Genomic DNA, 14,976 nt, shown 5'->3' on the forward strand with positions numbered 1-14,976 from the left:
TTCGAGACCAATTATTAGGCTATTTGGGAATTGCGCGGACCCCACGGTCTAAATACCCTAACTAGAATTATTGGTGGGAGTGTTTTGAACGGTTGAAATTTACTCGGACATATCTTATCGGCATCGAAGTAATCCTTGAGGACTACGTCAACGACCAAACGCCTTCGAGACCAATTATTAGGCTATCTGGGAATTGCGCGGACCCCACGGTCTAAATACCCTAACTAGAATTATTGGTGGGAGTGTTTTGAACGGTGGAAATTTACTCGGACATATCTTATCGGCATCGAAGTAATCCTCGAGGACTATGTCGAGCGACCAAACACCTTCGAGACCAATTATTAGGCTATTTGGGAATTGCGTGGACCCCACGGTCTAAATACCCTAACTAGAATTATTGGTGGGAGTGTTTTGAACGGTTGAAATTTACTCGGACATATCTTATCGGCATCGAAGTAATCCTTGAGGACTACGTCAACGACCAAACGCCTTCGAGACCAATTATTAGGCTATCTGGAAATTGCGCGGACCCCACGGTCTAAATACCTTAACTAGAATAATTGGTGGGAGTGTCTTGAACGGTGGAAATTTACTCGGACATATCTCATCGGCATCGAAGTAATCCTTGAGGACTACGTCGAGCGACCAAACACCTTCGAGACCAATTATTAGGCTATCTGGGAATTGCGTGGACCCCACGGTCTAAATACCTTAACTAGAATAATTGGTGGGAGTGTCTTGAACGGTGGAAATTTACTCGGACATATCTTATCGGCATCGAAGTAATCCTTGAGGATTGCGTCAGTGACCAAACACCTCCGAGATCAACTACTAGGGTATCTGGGACTTGCGCGGACCCCGCGTGGCCATCCGGCGGCGGAGAGCCACTCGACCGGTGCTTATCTGAGTGGTTTATAAGAGCCGCTTGGAGTGGCGCGCCAGCACTCTGCCCCGCGCGTACCTCGAGAGCTGGGAGCACATGACTTGGAGCTCCGAGCGAGACGTGTGCGAGAGAATGGTGCTGGAGAAGCAACAGGTGTCCGCGGGGAAGGAGGAGGCAGGCTCCGTCTGGCCGCAGTGGGTCGCAGCGCTCATTGGTAACGTCCCCTAGTCTCCCATCAGCGGTGCGAGGGTCCTGACGGTTCCTCCGCCGAGATCCAGCACACGTCCCAGACCCTTCTCCGGAGCGGAAGCGCGTTGCAAGCGCTCCGAGAGAGCCGGCGAGGCAACACATCTCACACTCACCTTACAAATTACCTTAATATGTATCGTTAAATAACGAATAGTATTTTTTTTTAGTTTTTTAAAGTAATACTGTGTTGTTTACATAGGTTTTGTGCCTTTGAATGACTAGGAAGAGACGTGCACATGTGGAAGTAGAAGCTGTCTTCGGTGATTGGTGAAGGGTTGTAGTAGTTCAATTGTACCGAAGTTGCTTTCCAAAGTCGAGACTGATGACAGAATGTAAACTGTATGGAGAATTGCTTCCTCTTTTTGGTTTGGTAACCCAGCCCTCTTAGTCGATAGGCCCTGCCGGCCTGGGGCCCCAACGGGCGTGGATACGGGATATACGCCGTTCACGCGAAACATGAGAGGTGTTGGAGATTCAGCTATGTCCAGAGGCTGAGGCTACCCGTCCCAGCTTAGACACTATCTCGGCCCTCTGCCTCCCTCAGCTAACCAGACAATAGGCTGCATCCTGAGCTCCAAGACGTTACCAGTGTTGATGGCGTCTAATTTTAAGTGTGGCATCCTCTGGAAGCGAGAGGTGGAACTAAAGATGGTGACACTCTATGTCGACTACTCTGGGAGCTAGAGTTGGAATCCAAGACACCAAGTCTGGCGTGTGACCGGGAAGTGTTTGTCCGCAGCGAGCCTGGGCTACATGAGCGCCGGCTGCGCCCTGGGATGGACGTCGCCGACGCTGCCCCTGCTGGAGAGCAGCCACTACATCGAGCTGACGGATGCCGAGGAGGCGTGGGTGAGCGCGCTGACGCCCTTGGGAGCGGCCCTCAGCCCTCTGCCGACGGGACTGCTGGCGGGCTGGCTGGGGCACAAGGTCACCCTCACCTGCACGGCGGCGCTGTACCTGGGCGGCTGGGGCGCGATCGCCGCCGCGCGCTCCGCCGAGGTCCTGTACGCCGCCAGACTCGTCCTCGGGATCGCCAACGGCATCTCCTTCACGATCTGCCCCACCTACATCGGGGAGATCTCTCAGGTGGGTCTTTTGCATTCAGTTCCCCATCTGTCCCACCAACATCGGGGAGATATCTCAGGTGTACTTGCTACATTCAGTTAACCATCTGCCCCACCTACATCGGGGAGATCTCTCAGGTGGGTCTTCTGCATTCAGTTCCCCATCTGCCTCACCTAAATCGGGGAGATCTCTCAGGTGGGTCTGCTACATTCAGTTAACCATCTGCCCCACCTACATCGGGGAGATATCTCAGGTGTACCTGCTACATTCAGTTAACCATCTGCTCCACCTACATCGGGGAGATATCTCAGGTGAGTCTTCTACATTCAGTTCCCCATCTGTCCCACCTACATCGGGGAGATATCTCAAGCGATTCTGCGGCATGGAGTTCACAATCTGCCCCACCTACATCGGGGAGATCTCTCAGGTGATTCTACTGCATGAAGTTCACCATCTGCCCCACCTAAATCGGCAAGATCTCTCAGGTTAACCTGCTGCATTCAGTTTACCTATAGTGCTCAAATCAAGTTCTTTTCGTTGTTCCATTAAAATTTATAATCACCCAAGCAGTACCAACGCAATAACTCACTTGGTAACTTGAACCTATTTTTGGCAATGTCTTATTAATCACAGTTGGCTACATTCTTATATAATCGTCGCCCACTACTTGGATCCTCAGTATAGTGCTTACAGCACAATTCTTATGAAGATAACGATTTTATAGTGATTCTGGAGGTAAAGGTTTTGTTGCCAATGCTGTTGCTGGAGCATCGTAATATCAGAAAGATTTTACTTCATTGTTTACTACACTGTAGTAAGCCGATTTAGGTGGGGTACATGGTTATATCGTGGCATTCAGCTCACCATCTTCTACACCTACGTCGGGGAGATCTCTCATGTTAACATTCTGCATTCAGCTCACCATCTTCTACACCTATGTCGGGGAGATCTCTCATGTTAACATTCTGAATTTAGCTCACCATCTTCTACACCTACGTCGGGAAGATCTCTCATGTTAACATTCTGCATTTAGCTCACCATCTTCTACACCTACGTCGGGGAGATCTCTCATGTTAACATTCTGCATTCAGCTCACCATCTTCTACACCTATGTCGGGGAGATCTCTCATGTTAACATTCTGAATTTAGCTCACCATCTTCTACACCTACGTCGGGGAGATCTCTCATGTTAACATTCTGCATTCAGCTCACCATCTTCTACACCTATGTCGGGGAGATCTCTCATGTTAACATTCTGCATTCAGCTCACCATCTTCTACACCTATGTCGGGGAGATCTCTCTTGTTAACATTCTGCATTCAGCTCACCATCTTCTACACCTAGGTCGGGGAGATCTCTCATGTTAACATTCTGCATTCAGCTCACCATCTTCTACACCTATGTCGGGGAGATCTCTCATGTTAACATTCTGCATTTAGCTCACCATCTTCTACACCTAGGTCGGGGAGATCTCTCATGTTAACATTCTGCATTTAGCTCACCATCTTCTACACCTAGGTCGGGGAGATCTCTCATGTTAACATTCTGCATTTAGCTCACCATCTTCTACACCTAGGTCGGGGAGATCTCTCATGTTAACATTCTGCATTCAGCTCACCATCTTCTACACCTATGTCGGGGAGATCTCTCATGTTAACATTCTGCATTCAGCTCACCATCTTCTACACCTAGGTCGGGGAGATCTCTCATGTTAACATTCTGAATTTAGCTCACCATCTTCTACACCTACGTCGGGGAGATCTCTCATGTTAACATTCTGCATTTAGCTCACCATCTTCTACACCTAGGTCGGGGAGATCTCTCATGTTTACATTCTGCATTCAGCTCACCATCTTCTACACCTAGGTCGGGGAGATCTCTCATGTTAACATTCTGAATTCAGCTCACCATCTGCTACACCTAGGTCGGGGAGATCTCTCATGTTAACATTCTGCATTCAGCTCACCATCTGCTACACCTACATTGGGGAGATATCTCGGGTGATCTTGCTGCATTAATCTCACTATCTGTCTTACTTGCATAGGGAGATCTCTATTTACTTTATGGTTTACTACATTGTAGTCATAGTTTATGTTGCACTCGTGGTGGATGCACGGGGAATTGTGTCCTGTCCTAACGAGGACGGTGACGTGCGTGCTCGCAGGTGAAGGTGCGCGGCGCGCTGGGCTCCATGGCTCAGCTCATGTCCACCGCCGGCTTCCTGTACCAGTACGTGGTGGGTCCGTGGTCCAGCTACGTGGCGCTGGCGGTCGCCTCGGCCGCCATACCGGCGCTGCTGCTCGTGGGGTCGCTCTTCATCCCCGACTCACCGTACCAGCTGCTGAGGCGCGGCAGGAGGGCGGAGGCCAGGCGCGCCTTCCTCTGGCTGCGCGGCAAGAGGGATGACTCTACCGGCGGCGACGAGTTCCGGGACATGGAGGTACTTCTGCCCACTCGCCCGGGGTACAAGTCGTACACGGCATCCCAAAAACATCCCACCACGAAACTTTGCAGAATACTTTTCTTCCCTCAATCGAGGATATAGACACATGAAACTTCCTACAGAAATGTTCGCCTTTCAATACTATTAAACGTTTGGTATATTAAATGGAAGTGAGCTAAATATATTGTTTCACACAGCATCGAACCTAAGCAAATAAGTGACCAAAGATTTGGTGTCTAACAAAGGTAAGATAGTATAGTATATAATAGACGATACTGGCACAGGGTTCCCCAGGAGGAGCCAGAGTAGTCGATCGCCATCTTGGATTGCGATGTTATGGCGGCCACCTCGGGTGACCTTTATCTTGACCTTAACCCCGGCCGCATTCTTGGTTACGCCAATTTGGATTCTGCAATATTATATTCCACCATTTTGAATTTCACACCCGCCATTTTGTTTAAAGATATTTTGAATTATGATGTCACTGGTGGAATTATTATTATGGCCACCATCTTGAAAATTCATAATTATTATCAGGAAATATTGGGGAGGAATTAAAATTTTTGAAAAACTTAATAGAATTTAAATAAAACTTTTAAATAAAATACTAACTTACATTATAGAGCTCGAATTCCTCGGTTAATACCTAGAGAGCACAAAAATAAAAATGGCGACAGATCCTTCTTCATGAAAGCCACAGGCATACTAACCTCCCGCAACTAATTTCAAGTTATACATATCACAAGCTAATATGACATCATTCGTCATTTTTTCGTCTGCTGGAGACCGCCATTTGGATCCAACATATTGTTTTTGTGTGCTAGAGGTGCTACTGCAAATTCGGTTTAGTTTTAACCTACAAGAGTGCAGGAATCATATATTGTCAGGGCACCTGCAATATTGTCTGCCGTCTTGACCACCATCTTGGAAATTCGTAATTATTTAGCTAGAAATTCGAAAATAAATTCCAAAATTTATTTTAAAAATCTGCAACTTATATACTGATTTATTCGTTCAATTCCTGACTAGTTCCATACTAGTTCGAGGCCAAAAAATGTATTTTACATTTAAAATGTTAATTTCAATAAAATAAGTTGTAAAGTCCTAAATGATTAAATTCCTCTACTATCAGCTTCCAGTAAGCCGATGAATATATATTGACCACAATCTTGGAAATTTGTAATTACATAGCTGGAAAATCGGGAAAAAATTCCAAACATCATTTTTAAAAATCTCTTATTAAATTACTTATTGCTCTGACCTTGCTCTTGTCTCTTTATGACCTCACTATCGACGAAATTATTCAACATGAGAATGTATCCTTTATCATAAGGTGGCTACAGCCGGTTGCAGCTTAATTTTGACTTTGGTTAACAGCAGGAATTAAACCTCTATTTAATTCATTTGGTATTTTCAATGGATTGCTTACCTTTTTTTAACATCTTTCGTAACAATGAGCGACAAAAAAAGGGCGTCAGACTCTGATAAAATAAAACAGTGACCCTAAAAACCAACAAAGAATATATTTTTGTTTCAGCTTGATTGGTTTGAGTAATTGTGCATCATGATTCATATTAATCCTATGATGTTGAAGTACGAAGCGAGAGAGCAACAATGTGTTGATTGTGTTTCGCCTGTGTGCCGCCAGAGCGAGGTGGCGGCGATGCTGAAGCAGGAGTCCTCGGTGAGGGACCTGGTCGCCAACCGAGCCACCATCAGGGCTCTCCTGGTCTCCCAGGGCCTGGTGACCTTCCAGCAGCTCAGCGGCATCAACGCCGTGCTGTTCTTCGCGCAGAAGATCCTCGGCATGAGCGTGAGCGCGCTCAGCCCCAGCGTCGCCACCATCGTGGTGGGCTCCGTCATGCTGGCGGCCTCCTTGGTCACTCCTCTCATCGTGGACCGCTCCGGCCGCAGGGTGCTGCTGCTGCTGTCGTCCGTGGGGATGACCGTCTCCCTGGTGAGTGCCCCTTTCCCCCTCCCAGCCCACGGGGTCTCAGGGTTGTCGTCAGTGGGGATGACCGTCTCTATGGTGAGCACCCCTTTCCCCCCTCCCAGCCCCCGGGGTCTCAGGGTGGTCGTCCGTGGGGATGACCGTCTCTTTGGTGAGCACCCCTTTCCCCCCTCCCAGCCCCCAGGGTCTCAGGGTTGTCGTCCGTGGGGATGACCGTCTCTTTGGTGAGCACCCCTTTCCCCCCTCCCAGACCCCGGGGTCTCAGGGTGGTCGTCCATGGGGATGACCGTCTCTTTGGTGAGCACCCCTTTCCCCCCTCCCAGCCCCAGGGGTCTCAGGGTGGTCGTCCGTGGGGATGACCGTCTCTTTGGTGAGCACCCCTTACCCCCCTCCCAGCCCCTGGGGTCTCAGGGTGGTCGTCCGTGGGGATTACCGGTTCCCTGGTGAGCACCCCTTTCCCCCCTCCCAGCCCCCGGGGTCTCAGGGTGGTCGTCCGTGGGGATGACCGTCTCTTTGGTGAGCACCCCTTTCCCCCCTCCCAGCCCCCGGGGTCTCAGGGTGGTCGTCCGTGGGGATGACCGTCTCTTTGGTGAGCACCCCTTTCCCCCCTCCCAGCCCCCGGGGTCTCAGGGTGGTCGTCCGTGGGGATGACCGTCTCTTTGGTGAGCACCCCTTTCCCCCCTCCCAGCCCCCGGGGTCTCAGGGTGGTCGTCCGTGGGGATGACCGTCTCTTTGGTGAGCACCCCTTTCCCCCCTCCCAGCCCCCGGGGTCTCAGGGTGGTCGTCCGTGGGGATGACCGTCTCTTTGGTGAGCACCCCTTACCCCCCTCCCAGCCCCCGGGGTCTCAGGGTGGTCGTCCGTGGGGATTACCGGTTCCCTGGTTAGCACCCCTTTCCCCCCTCCCAGCCCCCGGGGTCTCAGGGTGGTCGTCCGTGGGGATTACCGGTTCCCTGGTGAGCACCCCTTTCCCCCCTCCCAGCCCCCGGGGTCTCAGGGTGGTCGTCCGTGGGGATGACCGTCTCTTTGGTGAGCACCCCTTTCCCCCCTCCCAGCCCCTGGGGTCACAGGGTGGTCGTCCGTGGGGATTACCGGTTCCCTGGTGAGCACCCCTTTCCCCCCTCCCAGCCCCCGGGGTCTCAGGGTGGTCGTCCGTGGGGATGACCGTCTCTTTGGTGAGCACCCCTTTCCCCACTCCCAGCCCCTGGGGTCACAGGGTGGTCGTCCGTGGAGATTACCGGTTCCCTGGTTAGCACCCCTTTCCCCCCTCCCAGCCCCCGGGGTCTCAGGGTGGTCGTCCGTGGGGATTACCGGTTCCCTGGTGAGCACCCCTTTCCCCCCTCCCAGCCCCCGGGGTCTCAGGGTGGTCGTCCGTGGGGATGACCGTCTCTTTGGTGAGCACCCCTTTCCCCCCTCCCAGCCCCTGGGGTCACAGGGTGGTCGTCCGTGGGGATTACCAGTTCCCTGGTTAGCACCCCTTTCCCCCCTCCCAGCCCCCGGGGTCTCAGGGTGGTCGTCCGTGGGGATTACCGGTTCCCTGGTGAGCGCCCCTTTCCCCCCTCCCAGCCCCCGGGGTCTCAGGGTGGTCGTCCGTGGGGATTACCGGTTCCCTGGTGAGCGCCCCTTTCCCCCCTCCCAGCCCCCGGGGTCTCAGGGTGGTCGTCCGTGGGGATTACCGGTTCCCTGGTGAGCGCCCCTTTCCCCCCTCCCAGCTCCCGGGGTCTCAGGGTGGTCGTCCGTGGGGATTACCGGTTCCCTGGTGAGCACCCCTTTCCCCCCTCCCAGCCCCCGGGGTCTCAGGGTGGTCGTCCGTGGGATTACCGGTTCCCTGGTGAGCGCCCCTTTCCCCCCTCCCAGCCCACGGGGTCTCAGGGTGGTCGTCCGTGGGGATTACCGGTTCCCTGGTGAGCGCCCCTTTCCCCCCTCCCAGCCCCCGGGGTCTCAGGGTGGTCGTCCGTGGGGATTACCGGTTCCCTGGTGAGCACCCCTTTCCCCCCTCCCAGCCCCCGGGGTCTCAGGGTGGTCGTCCGTGGGGATTACCGGTTCCCTGGTGAGCGCCCCTTTCCACCCTCCCAGCCCCCGGGGTCTCAGGGTGGTCGTCCGTGGGGATTACCGGTTCCCTGGTGAGCACCCCTTTCCCCCCTCCCAGCCCCCGGGGTCTCAGGGTGGTCGTCCGTGGGGATGACCGTCTCTTTGGTGAGCACCCCTTTCCCCCCTCCCAGCCCCTGGGGTCTCAGGGTGGTCATCCGTGGGGATTACCGGTTCCCTGGTGAGCGCCCCTTTCCCCCCTTCCAGCCCCCGGGGTCTCAGGGTGGTCGTCCGTGGGGATTACCGGTTCCCTGGTGAGCACCCCTTTCCCCCCTCCCAGCCCCCGGGGTCTCAGGGTGGTCGTCCGTGGGGATTACCGGTTCCCTGGTGAGCGCCCCTTTCCCCCCTCCCAGCCCCCGGGGTCTCAGGGTGGTCGTCCGTGGGGATTACCGGTTCCCTGGTGAGCGCCCCTTTCCCCCCTCCCAGCCCCCGGGGTCTCTGGGTGGTCGTCCGTGGGGATTACCGGTTCCCTGGTGAGCACCCCTTTCCCCCCTCCCAGCCCCCGGGGTCTCTGGGTGGTCGTCCGTGGGGATTACCGGTTCCCTGGTGAGCACCCCTTTCCCCCCTCCCAGCCCCCGGGGTCTCAGGGTGGTCGTCCGTGGGGATGACCGTCTCTTTGGTGAGCACCCCTTTCCCCCCTTCCAGCCCCTGGGGTCTCAGGGTGGTCGTCCGTGGGGATTTCCGGTTCCCTGGTGAGCACCCCTTTCCCCCCTCCCAGCCCCCGGGGTCTCAGGGTTGTCGTCTGTGGGGATTACCGGCTCCCTCTAATTGCAGCCCTCCCCATTGGACTCTCTTTGTACGAGAGTGGTTAAACTTCCAAGTCCCTGACTTTTGAGTTGGTTGTAATGGTCGAGACGACAGAGCTCTTTTTCGCTGGCTTCCACATTCACCTGACATAAGCCACAATTTTTTTTTTCATTTGGGGTTTTATAAAAGATCGTGTGTACGTTCCGCCGCTACAAAATAATTTTCCTGAGTTGAGACACAGAATCTAAGATGCTATAGCTTCCATTACTCTGGACGTGTCAACCAAAGTTCGGGGAGAATTTGACTTACGGTAGATGCGTGCATGTATTGAACATTTTTAAAAAAATGTTTACTCTAAATCTAATATATGATTGTTGTAAATATTCTAAATTAATTTGTTATAGTATGTCATTGAAACTGGGACATTATTTAATGGACATTCTCTAGAATTTATGTCATAAGGTGGCTCAGCTGGTCGTAGCTTAATTTTGACTTTAGTCGACAGCAGGAATCTTTCCTTGATTGAATTCATTTGGTATTTATTTACTTTTTCAAATATAATTCGTAACATTGAGTAACAAAAAGGACACCACACTCTGATTGAATACAACAGTGATCCTAAAAACCAAATAAGATCATATTTGTGATTCAGCCTGATTATTATGTGTAATTGTGCATCGTAATCATATTTATCCTAGGCAAACTAAGTATGTGTATATTGAGAAACTGAGAATGAGGTTAGCTCCAGGGAAACTTAGTTTTGTTCGGTGACTAGCTTCATGTAGTTCTTGTTTTTCGAAGGTGTTTAAATAATTATGACGATTTTCTCTAGAATTCCCCATACCACTTTATCACAACAAACAGAGGATCTATGAGCAAGCTTTGATAAAAGAACACTTTTAATGACAGATTTCAAATGTTTTCCTAGTGCTTCTGCTGAGACAATAATTATTCTTATTCCGGCACTACCATTTATTTTGTCTTTGGTATTGCATTCTTGTTTTTTGTTGGCTGTAAGAAAGTTAGTGTTCTAATGGTGGATTAAATATTTGGAATGTGATTATTTGAGTGCGTTTAGTTACAAGGTGGTAACATTAGTCATGTAACACTCATCATTTCATGAAAGCACTACTATCACATCTGTATCTCATTTCATGAAACGACTACTATCACATTTGTACCTCATTTCATGAAAGGACTACAATGTTCTGTTCTTCATTTCTTTAAAAAAAATTTCAGGTTGTACTCGGGGCATTCTTCTACATTACGAATACAGGCACAGACGCCTCCAGCTATGGATTTGTCCCCACGCTGTCTTTGGTTTTATACATCATTGTATACTCAATAGGTAAGTCGAATATATGAATAGTTTATACTAGTTCAAAGGTAATTATAGAAGCCACATAATAATGAAACAACTATATTAAATCTGCGAAGACCTAGAATATCTTAATCATCACATAAAACACAAAACATAGCGGTTAGTGACTCTTTTACACATAAGGTGGTGTAGATTTATATATATGTATATAAGTTTATAAAATATCATCGAAAGATGTCTTAGTTTTATCATTACAATCCAAATATTTGTAAGAATTGGCTGATCTTATGATAAATAACATGTAATATAATTATTTCATACATCTAGGTTACCTAAATTAATTCTAACTAGTTTCTTAAAACAAGATCTTAACTTTTAACTCCGCAAATAGTTAACATTTGATCTAAAATACCCGAACAGTATCAAAATTTATATTTTGATTTTTCATCACAATAATAATATTCGGGCTTTTGAAATTTACCTTTAGCTCTCTATCTGTCAAATCAGCTTAAATTTATTTCTATATTCTTAGTGTTATGCCTCATAAATCAGTTGTAAATTTGTTGACTTAAGTAGTTAAAATAACTCAATGTTGACCTTGAGTTGATCATCACCTACTTCTGCTTCCCAGGGTGATCTGTGATAAGATGCCGTAAGAACGGGGGCATAATGCTAGGGTGACAGTATGAGCCTTTCCCAGATAATGACTCGGTTTAAGAACCTAGAGTCGTACTAGATTATTTCAGACCCCGCTATAATCTCAATATAAATCCGTCTTAAAAATCTGTACAATGAAATGCGATCTTAAAACACTTTTTAATACGTTCTGTTGCCTTCAATCACATCTATATCTTCAACATGGGGAGAGAAAGGATTGTTTGTTTCAGTCGTATGTTGGTTTAAATAATGACAATAAAACAAGTTGTGATAACTGAATACATTGATAAAAGATATAAATTGATCAACAAAACCAAAGTCATTTTTCAGGTACATTATTATTATTATTATGTGCCACATTACCCTTCACTGTCTTGGACCTGACTGTTCCAGCTTATATGCATTCTCTGTAATCTTTAGTCTCATTTAGTTGGTATACTTCAACTCTTGGATTTTTACCTTCTTTGAGCGCGATGAGAGCTAAATTTCAATGCAAATTCTTTGAAAAACATTGTTGTGAGACGTTTCTGACGCGAAAAGGACAGAGAAAAGGTTCTTGGCCAAAGAGATACAAGTCGAGTTTTAAATTGCCAAAGGAGTTTCCCTGTGTACTGAGATGCACAATATTCAAATGCAAATTCAATATGCAAATTCTTATAATCTTTTAATTAATTTTCATATCTATGGCTGTAATATTACAGTATCTTCTCTCGTTGTAGATATGATAAAAGGTGTGATTCAAGGTAACCAACTTCGAAGAAATCAATATAGGTGCCTGAAAGAGACAACTGTCAGCAGGCATTAAAATCTGTCTTGGTGATGGCCTATTAAAGATAACTGTGTGGTAGTCTATGGTGCCTTTTGACAACAAAAAAACTCAAACTGGAGTTGATCGTAAATAGGATGTGAATGAGGCATTGTAATTAAGGGAATACTCCAAGTGGGATCTTCCGTTCTTTCCAGGATTCGGCCCGCTGGCGTGGGCGGTTTCGGCCGAGCTGTTCGCGCCCATCGTCAGGAGCAAGGCGGCTTCGCTGACGGCCACCACCTGCTGGGTGCTGTGCTTCCTCGTCACCTTCTTCTTCAACAGCCTCGTGGAGCTGTTCGGCAGCCACGTGGTGTTCTGGACCTTCGCCGCCTGCTGCACCGCGGCGGGGGTGTTCGTGTACTGCCTGCTGCCGGAGACCAAGGGCCGGACCCTGCGGCAGATACAGGAGCTGCTGGAGGGCTGAGCTCACACGCTCCTGCTCAGAGTGCTCGGCTGGGGCTCACACACTCCTGCTCAGAGTGTTAGACTTCTGGCTCACAGACTCTCCTGCTACAAGAGCTCGGCTTGAAGCCTCACACACTCCTGCTACAAGAGCTCGGCTTGATGCTCACACACTCCTGCTCAGAGTGCTCGGCTTGAAGCCTCACAGACTCCTGCTACAAGATCTCAGAGCACGTGGGTAGACGAGTAAGATCTCTGGTGGATGCATGTTACCAGCACAGTAGTGCACCTACTGGGAAACGCTAGTCGATTGTGATCTTCTAGGAATAACTAAGCGATCCTTCTCTAAAAAGGTCATAATTTATCAACGAGATGAAAATTTCAGATTAACCGTCTGTAAGGTTAAAAAAAATGCCAAAATGATTCTTTGAAGATCGCCCACGAAACCAGAAGACATTTATCACCTCGGTTGAAAACGTTTAGAAATTTATTTTATAATGGGTTTATGTGACCAAGGAAATCACTTAATGTGTGCGTGTGTTTCAGGTTTTAACTTGGCAGAATTAAAACATAAGTTCATTTAGCCCTCCCAATAAAACTAATTAATCCATTTGTGGACACAAATACAGAACTATGACACTATCGATGTTTCAAAGTATGGTCATCTTCGACTGTGGCATTGACTTGGAGGTTAGATATCTCATGGACAATGAAACTTTGATATTCTACTGTGAGTATGCTCTATGTGCTTTAAAACACTACGATGATCTGATGATATTTATTATCATTTTATATGCTTAAATCATTCATTCGGTCACAAAGATAACGCTGCATCTTTAATCGTGCCAAAGATTCTGTTGATATGTGACTGAGATGGAAAAAAAAATATATATATATATATTGTGTTTTCGAATGTGAATCATAACCATGTTTGTAAGTAACGTTACACCAGAGCCACAAAATTACCGATGGTTGATTTTGTTAATCATGAATGTAATCTTAAGTATAATAAAGAAATGTTTATATCCATGTGTGATACCTATATGATAAACATATTTTAAAAATAAATGATCTAATATTTGTTTAAGTGTGCGCCTAGAATTAGTGAAAATGTGGTTAAAACTTCGCCTCATAGGTCTTTTTTGATTAAGGCAATTCTAAAGTCTTACATTTAATATTATTCAAGCACCCTAACACATTTGGAAACTGGTAAAGTTTTAATGTATACACAAAAATCCCCTACACGTGAGAATTGTACCCAAGATTTTTTTTTATTATGTAGGAATTTCGGTATTCATTATATGATAAATATTAATTTTGCTTTCAGACAATTTGTCAGCACTGCGACTTTGGAAAATAAAAAAAATCAGGCAATAAAAACATTTACTAGCTTATAAACTAAAACTCGCTTCTGCATTTAAGTAATGGACACTGAAGCAGTGGTCAGTGTGGTGTGGTGCAGCAAGTGATGTGTTGCAGCATGTGGTGTGGTGCAGCAGGTGGTATGGTGCAGGTGGCGTGGTGAATATTTAAAGGAAAAATCATTGATATTTGAGAAATTCACATTGAGATGCAAACTAAAGAACTTATGTACCAAATTGTATCGCTCTTTTGCATCCTTGTTTTTATTATTTAATTATTTATCCACGAACAAATTCAGCACTTGGTAGGTTTACAATTTTCTCGTGTTATTACACAGTTCAGAAAGTAAAATACTAGTTTAACACTAAACATTCAAACCATGCTATAGAACACCATTTAAGAACATTAATTAAGAAAAACGTGATGGAAACCATTCCATAGATTAAAAAAAATTATTCAAATTCTTTAAAATAAAAAAATAACTCTACTTCTCTAACCACACACAAAATCTTTCTTTTAGTATATCGATAACAACTCTGATATCGTCCAATGAAGCTTCGTGGGCGAACAACGAACCTCGGGTGTATTCGTTTGAGTCCATTTCGATGAATATTAGGCTTTTCGAAAATATGTATCAGGTAATTTTTATTTCATAACAGCATGTCTCTGTAATGATCTGGAACATAGTAGTGGGAGTACCAGTGTTAGATATCATTATTTAAAAACTGACATTTCAAACATACTTAAAATATAATCAATAGAATCTCTTAATAATGGACATTCATTGTTTTTGTTATTCTCTTATGCATATTAATCAGCATAGGCTACATTGTAACAGTATGAACTATAATCTGGTAGGCTATGTAATTTTTATGTTATTCTTACTTGCTCATTTTTACTAATACTAATTTGTATTAGTTACCTCTTGGGGTTAGAGTAATTATGTAAGTTTGTGTGTGTTATACATTTCCCATAAATATAAATATATATATTTATGTATAA

General features: G+C 47.0%; 2 protein-coding genes across 2 annotated transcripts in view; both read left to right on the plus strand.

Annotated features, from left to right (window-relative positions):
* The window catches only part of LOC134538993 (facilitated trehalose transporter Tret1-2 homolog), a 57,089-nt gene extending 55,978 nt beyond the window's left edge, over positions 1–1,111 (plus strand). Inside the window, exon 8 of the mRNA XM_063380655.1 lies at positions 943–1,111. Within this exon, the coding sequence (XP_063236725.1) occupies positions 943–1,111 (169 nt within the window). The remainder of the gene's footprint in view (positions 1–942) is intronic.
* A 766-nt stretch (positions 1,112–1,877) lies between these two features.
* On the plus strand, positions 1,878–13,641 carry LOC134538915 (facilitated trehalose transporter Tret1-like). Its single transcript, XM_063380527.1, has 5 exons — positions 1,878–2,218; positions 4,362–4,637; positions 6,289–6,597; positions 10,664–10,772; positions 12,366–13,641. The coding sequence occupies exons 1-5, from the start codon at positions 1,886–1,888 to the stop codon at positions 12,632–12,634; spliced, it is 1,296 nt and encodes a 431-aa protein (XP_063236597.1). The 5' UTR covers positions 1,878–1,885; the 3' UTR covers positions 12,635–13,641.
* Positions 13,642–14,976: the final 1,335 nt, after the last annotated feature.

Source organism: Bacillus rossius, chromosome 14 (genome assembly GCF_032445375.1).
Source record: "Bacillus rossius redtenbacheri isolate Brsri chromosome 14, Brsri_v3, whole genome shotgun sequence".
Taxonomy (NCBI): Eukaryota; Metazoa; Arthropoda; class Insecta; order Phasmatodea; family Bacillidae; genus Bacillus; species Bacillus rossius.

What these genes read in the sequence shown, in the direction of transcription:
- LOC134538915 (XM_063380527.1), top strand. Translation starts at nt 1,886, where the DNA reads ATGAGCGCCGGCTGCGCCCTGGGATGGACGTCGCCGACGCTGCCCCTG. An exon ending in ACATCGGGGAGATCTCTCAG is followed by an intron (nt 2,219 to 4,361) that starts GTGGGTCTTTTG and finishes GCGTGCTCGCAG; the next exon opens with GTGAAGGTGCGCGGCGCGCT. An exon ending in CATCATTGTATACTCAATAG is followed by an intron (nt 10,773 to 12,365) that starts GTAAGTCGAATA and finishes CGTTCTTTCCAG; the next exon opens with GATTCGGCCCGCTGGCGTGG.